The 7125-nt window shown below is 43.1% G+C and overlaps 1 protein-coding gene across 1 annotated transcript; it reads left to right on the top strand.

The window, feature by feature from the left end:
* Nucleotides 1–870: 870 nt before the first annotated feature.
* Nucleotides 871–6172, top strand: LOC104548961 (ovomucoid-like). Its single transcript, XM_010195142.1, has 8 exons — nt 871–925; nt 1918–1937; nt 2742–2878; nt 3392–3449; nt 3730–3866; nt 4442–4499; nt 5409–5518; nt 5991–6172. The coding sequence occupies exons 1-8, from the start codon at nt 871–873 to the stop codon at nt 6034–6036; spliced, it is 621 nt and encodes a 206-aa protein (XP_010193444.1). The 3' UTR covers nt 6037–6172.
* The last annotated feature ends 953 nt before the right edge of the window (nt 6173–7125 follow it).

The following is a 7125-nucleotide window of genomic DNA, read 5'->3' as shown; positions in this document are numbered from 1 at the left end:
TTGGTGCTATGTAAATAGGTTCCCAAACCTTCAGTGTCTTTTGTTCTTATGATGGCTTGGCTGAACACTTTGAATCGGTCGGTGTGTTTGACTGACTAGATCTGTAAATAAGTGCTCCCTGCTGATAAGGTCCAAGTGACATTTTTAGGGTCACTTGACAGAATCTAACCTGCTTTCAAGTCTCCTACTGAGCTTTTCTATACCCAGGTAGTGAAACTGTCCATAAGCCCTTTCTTTTATCAAACCAGTCCTAAATGCCTTTAGCTTCCCAGGTTAGACACAGTCCTGCCAGACTCACCTGGCAAAGCTTAACCAGTTCTGCTGATAGCAAAGCTGCACCTGACCTGTGTTCATACCTAGTGGTGACTATATGGGAATGTGGGGATAAAAAAAACCCACCCAAAACCAGAAAGGAAAGCAGAGACTCTCAGCCTGGTCTGCATGGGGTGATACTGTGTGCTCTTCCTGAGCTGTTCCCTGATGGGAGATGTTGCTCTGCAGAGACAGATGAAGGACCTGCTGTTTACTCCCCTCAATATTTGGTGCTCCTTATGCTTCTGCTAGAATCCTAAAAAAGGGTTCTTTTGTCTCAAAGGCTGTTTGGTTTTGGCCACTGAGAGCATGTGATACTTGTTTCAAGCTATTAACCAGATGTCCAGCCAAAATCAATTGCCTAGCAGAAGCAGACCATTACCTGAAAGTCAAGACCTTAATAAATATTACTAGCCTCATTGTCCTAGTGACAGATTTGCTGGTTGTTTTATGTTACAGTTGAGCAGTTTAGACATTGCATTTGTATATATTCACAGGCAGCCTTGGAGAGACCATCTCAGCAGCAGGCAGCCTGCAGACTCAAGAAACTCTTCCACCATGACCACGGCAGGCATTTTTGTGCTCCTCTCCTTGGTGCTTTGCTGCACCCCAGGTGAGTAACTCTGAAGGTACTGCAGAAGCTTCAAGTCTGGGTCCTGGCTGTCTTTAAAAGGATAAGATAGTGGTTTCAAAGAGAGAAAATCTCCTATAAAGAGCTAAGCTGCCTGGGTACACTAGTGTTGTATAGAATGCAGGAGCAGATTTCAGGACAGTAGTAAATGGGTCACTGTTGTAGCTGAATGTTGTAAGTACAAATAACTGCCCTGGAGTTCTGTGCTGGTAACTGGTGGTGTTACACTTTTTACACTGTTGTCTTAGCGCTATTACACTGCTTACGCTTCTTGTTGTACAATTCCAGCAAATGGATAAACACTTGAAACAAGGCAGTGATGAGGTGGTTAGACCTCCAGTAACTTGTCATGACAATTTTGTAGTGGCACAAGTAGGCTCTGTGCAGAAGCCTGGCAACTTTCCTGCAATGCTTTTGCTGCTAATGGGGAAACAAGAGATGAAAACAAGCCAGAGTCTGATGTTCTCAGTGCATATTTACATCTTATGAAATTACAAAGTCAAAGACAGGTCTTTTTTTTTACACTCTGCTTCTTTAAAATGCATATTCCTGACAACAGATGCTGTATGTATTTGCTTATCCTGTAGGTGACTATTTGCATTTGCGTTTATCTGTATTGACTCAGGTTTCTTTACAGATAAGAAACAGCGGCCCTTTAGGGTCAAAACGGATGTGTAAAAAGATAAGGAAGGAAAAGCTATTCTGTTTTCAATTAATAAGTCTACCTATCTCGACATAATAAAGAACAAAGCTATTCAAGAACATGTTTTATCACAGTCAGCAATAAGCAATGCTATTATACTTATCAACATAGAAAAACCCAATCATACATGGTTTATTTAGTTCAGGAAACCAATCACTAGAAATAATTAAGTTTAGTCCTGCATATAGGAATTTTATATCCAGATTTCCAGCTTTAGCTGAAGTCTTATCATATTGGCTTTGTTTCACATTTTCTCTCTCTTCTTTTCCAGACACTGCCTTTGGGGTTGAGGTGAGTAGAAGATTTCTTTCTGTCACTTTTCTCAAGTATGTGGCCTGGTAGATACAATTGGTAAATATGCAATAACTAAAGGAGCTAGAATAACCTCAGGCATGTAGATGCTTAGCTGTTTTTCACCTAGCATGAACTTAGTGTCACTGTAATCAGATTTTACAGTGTAAAGCATTAAATTATACTATTCTTGGCTCAACATCTATCCTGTATGTTAATAATGCACTAGTGATAACGATACAGAGCATTCAGATGAATTAATTTTTCTCCAACTCTAAGCTGGTCTAAGCCTTAAGCTGGTCATATATGACTGACTCTAAACTAGTAGCAATAGACTGTGATATCAGAACCTACCCAAAGGCAACCTACTGAAAGAATAAAATACTACGAGACACTCCAGCTTCCACACACCAGGTCATTAGTTTTGCTCCTTTGGAAAAAAAAAAAAGAAAATTATGTGTTGAGAATGAAAGAGTTATAACAGAAATACACTGGAGGGGCCACAAGGGTATAAAAACAAGGGACCAATGCTCAGCCTTTGTGAAATGATGCCAAGTGAGCGTGAGAGACCACCACTGATTTATCCCACCTGGGGGCTACATGGCTGTAGCCCTCTCCTCCTCTGCTGTGTGGGAAGGTCTCTGCAGGAAGGACTCACCTGCTGCCAGGTTGCCCCACCAGAGCAAGTTTGTGCTGTGGTGGTGAAAAACCCACTGCAGGTTGTATCTGGTCATTGTTTTGTGCAAAGTGAGTTGTGAAGGTAAAGCATCTTCTTCATCCTGTTGCTGTACGTTCCTTTGACAGGTGGACTGCAGTGTGTATCTCAACACTACAATTGACGATGAAAAAGTGACGTTGGCCTGCACCAAGATCCACAGCCCCATCTGCGGTAGCGATGGAGTCACCTACAGCAACGAGTGCCAGCTCTGTGCCTACAACATGTACGTACTGCATAGGAGATCCTGGGCAGCACTGCTTGGGACTCCTGACAGCACCACTCTTCAACAAACAGTGATCTGTCATATGTCCCTTGTGACAATTCCTTCAAAATGAGCTTGGGTATCACTTTGTGGTACTCTGTTGCCTAGACATTGCTTTAGTCATCGTATCTCTCCTTTGCTGGTGTAATTTATTCAGGTTTATTTTCTTCAGCTCAAGGATCAGCCAGATGACAGCCCCTAGGGCATATCTCATCACAGCAAAGCAGAGCTAAAGGCTGGAGAGAGACTCTGCTCTGAACTGTCCAAAATGGTCCTAAAGGTCTCAGTGTCTTTACATCCCTGCCAGCCACTCGGTGCTAACTGGTCAGGGAGGATGGCATTACCTTCTCAAAAAATATATGTATAAGCCTGACTGACAAAGAGTCACCTTTCCCATGTATTAGTTACATATTTCCAGCACCCGGGATGTATCAAGACATCTTTGCTGAACTTTGTTTGTCTTTCCCTCTCCAGAAAATATGGAACCAATGTCAGCAAAGACTATGATGGAGAATGCAAGGAAGCTGCTCCTGTAAGTGAAACCAAGGGCAAAATAAGGGGCATGTCTCGCTTCTGAGTAGTCGAAGCTGCTTAGTGACTCCCCAAAGAAGTAGTTCAAACACTAAATAAGAGGACGTATGGGATGTCAATCTTGCATTGGTCATCTTCAAGTGAAATGTCATCATAGTGACACACAAAAAAGCATTTTTCCTGCTGTGGTTGTATCCTATGTGGCCAGACACACTCACTACATTTACTTGCTTCCTGTAAGTAAGCCTTCACCTGTGCTTTGTCATGTGTTCCCTCAATAGGTGGACTGCAGTAGTTATGCCAATACAACAGATGAGGAAGGCAAAGTGGTGTTGCTCTGTGCCAAAGACTTCAACCCCGTCTGTGGTACCGATGGGGTCACCTACGACAACGAGTGCCTGTTGTGTTCCCGTAACCTGTGAGTAATGGATGTGCAGAGCTCTCCTGTGAGAGATAAGCACTTAGTACTCCCTACAGCTACTTTTCTGCATATCAGGACTTCTACCAAGGCCTTTTCTGTAAGTTGCTTGGACTTTGACCCTCCTATTTCCCTGGTAACTACAGCCTGTTTTCCTTTGTGATTCAATGGAAAGCTTGTCTTTGATCTAGAGAGTGTACAGGGCTGGGTGGGGATCTAACACAGGTCAGAATTCTTCTTTTAACTAAGTGAAAAGGGTTTATGTGGCAGATGCTGCCTTGCAGAGGACAGCAACTAACCTAAGCTGCATCTATGTTGTCACACAACCTAGCTCCTCATTCACCCTAATACCCTGGACCTTCCCTTGTCCTTTGCCTCATGTAATAAAACAGTAGTGCAGCAAGCTGTTGCACCACCTGAGCTGGTATCTCTAGAGCCTTGTGGACCTAGCCTAAGCTGGACACCTCCTGTATCCCACATGTTGTACCTGAGGCCGATCAGCATTGCTGGGATGTGGGGCTTGTCAGAGCAGACTGCTTAGAGATCTCCCTAACGTGTGTGTTTACCCTTCCCAGGGAACCTGAAGCCAGTGTTGGCAAGAAGTATGACGGTCGATGTAAAAAGGAAATTACAGTAAGTGAACTGCGTGGTGAGGGATGGGGTTTCAGTCCCACTGGTGTCAGGGAAAGCACTGCTGGTGTCTGCAGCAGGAAAGGACTAGTAAAAGAGCAGCAGCAGAAATAATCCATCGAAGCATAACTGAGAATAAGAACGGAGTGGCTTTTGGGGTCAGACCATCAAGCCCATGATGACTTGATGCAGAGTCTGCTCTTAGCAGAGGTCATATGGATTATGCAGGAGAGAGGAAGAGTAGAGTGAGTATGTATGGGACTTGTACTCTTCCAATCTCCAGCTATTTTCAGGTGATGGACCTCAGCTAGGTGTGATTTCTCTGTAGTCAGTAAGCCTTGATGGATTTCTCCTCCATGAAATTCCTCAGCTTCTTCCTGGACCCCTATACATTTTTTGCACTATGATACCTCTCAGCAAGTATAGCATCCATTGCACAAAGAAACAAAATCCCACTCTCACAGTATCTCACTAAGTGCTGATCCTCCTGTATAAAAACTACAGGAGAGATACCGAACCTTTATACAGGCACCAGCATCTGCACTTCTCCAGACCGGTATTCTTCCATTTAATTTCCTGGCTAGGTTGGGAACACAATGCAGTGTGATCATGAGCATGGCACATTCACCAAGGGAACTGCTGCTGCTTAGAAATGCTCTGGTCAAGTTATGATATACATCTCTTCAAACAGGAAATTATGATCTATTTTCATATTATTAAATTCTTCTGCCGTAGGAGAAACTGACACCTCAGTTTATATCAGGTTGTGCAAGGAAGTTAATTACTTTTAGTTAGATTATTATCATTAGCATGGCAGCTGAAGCTAGGGGTCCATGCCCTTCTGCCATTGACTCCTTCATAGCCTTCACATTAGAGTTTGTTTTGGTTGTTTTTTGTTTTTTTTTTTTGCAGGTTGACTGCAGTGAATACCCCAAACCTGTCTGCTCTCTTGAGTACATGCCTGTCTGTGGCTCTGACAGCAAAACATACGGCAACAAGTGTAACTTCTGCAACGCAGTCGTGTATGTACAAACATGGATCACGTGGGTGTTATCAGTTGCCTCCTGTAGGCATAAGTTTGCACAGTTACTGCTTTCTTGTTTGCTGACCAGTGCTGACTGGGGATTTGGGCAGGACAGAATACCAGCCATCATGCCAACCATTCAGTTTTTGTTCATTAGAGCATACAAAGAGCTATGTCTGGTGTGTTAGTCAGAATGGTTTGAAGACCATTAACCTTAATGTAGTTTTTCTTGCATGCTGCAAAGAAAATTAAATCTGAAGTTTCATTATAGTTTCCAAAAATATTTTCAGTCTTAAGAATGGGTTAAATAATTTCACTCATCTCTTTAATAATCAAAGAGCTAATGGGACTCTGCAAGTTCTTTGACTCTGGGGCAGGATCCTATCTGGTGCCTTCTCTGAGAGCCAAGCAAAAGTACTGATTGTAGCAGCCTTTGTGTCTAATCCATGTTTTCCTTTCCTCCCTTTCAGGGACAGCAATGGAACTCTCACTTTAAGCCACTTTGGAAAATGCTGAGTATCAGTGCTGAGAGAATTCACCACAGGATCCCCACTGGCAAATCCCAGCTAAAGATCTCACCTCAGTTCATCTCGCCCTGTGGGGAACTCAGCTCACTCCTGATTTTCTTTCTCAATAAACTAAATCAGCAACATTTCTTTGTCTTGTTTCATGTGTTGTCTCATGAAACATTTGCTTCTGATTTGTTGAATGATGATGCCAGGCTGAATAGGTTACGTGCTCATAGCTCTGGGATATAACAAGAACAAGGTCTTGCTCCCTTCCCTCTCTTAAAAGGCAGAAAATTAAATACAGATGCATAAACCTTGGAGCTGTGTGACTTTGCACATAAATGGTAGTCAGCCTACATTAGTGTTTAGACCCTTTTAGGCATTTGACATTGTAAAGGGCTGAAAATACTGCTTTGAAGCGATGACGCTAGCTGATCTCTCCTGAGGTATTTCTAGTGTACTTTCCCTGTGCTGGCACCATCAGCAAAACCTGAGGAGGTGCCTGCACCAAGCACTGAGCCCTGGCCCCCTGAGCACAGCCCGTACCCGCAGTGCAGCACCCTGCAAGGGCAGGCTGTTAGCAAAGCCCATCTATGTCAGACATGTGAGTGGATCCTGCCTATTTGTCTGGGTTTTTCATCTTGAACTCATCCTTTAACAACCTCCGAGTGGTTTAAGATAAATGCCCTCCTAGGGATGGCTCCTACTGCCTACTTGTCTTCTCTCTTAGTCTTTAATAACATAATGTTCTTTGCCAGCCCACGAAGTACATCAGCAGTGTTTCACAATCCAAGGGCAAAGTATCCTTCTGTTTTTTGAGAGTGTGACCTATCACTAGTGTATTGTCCATGAGATTTATTTTGCTTTTGTCCTCTATTGGAGTACTGAATTGCTGTTTTTTTGATCCACACAGGAGAAACATAAATAAATTGTGCATATCCCATCTAAAAAAGTAACATCTCCCATACACGTTTCTTCAGGGAACCAAAGGGAGGAGAGTGCTTGTTTACCTTGATGGCATGTGATCATCCAAAAAAGCAATGTTTTGGTGGTAAAACAAAGGATTTATGTTGAGATGAGCAGATGGATGGAAGAG

Source organism: Mesitornis unicolor, unplaced genomic scaffold (assembly GCF_000695765.1).
Source record: "Mesitornis unicolor isolate BGI_N332 unplaced genomic scaffold, ASM69576v1 scaffold4302, whole genome shotgun sequence".
In the NCBI taxonomy this organism is placed as follows: Eukaryota; Metazoa; Chordata; class Aves; order Mesitornithiformes; family Mesitornithidae; genus Mesitornis; species Mesitornis unicolor.
Note: the sequence above shows the minus strand (reverse complement) of the source record. Positions and strands in the feature narration are given on the sequence as shown.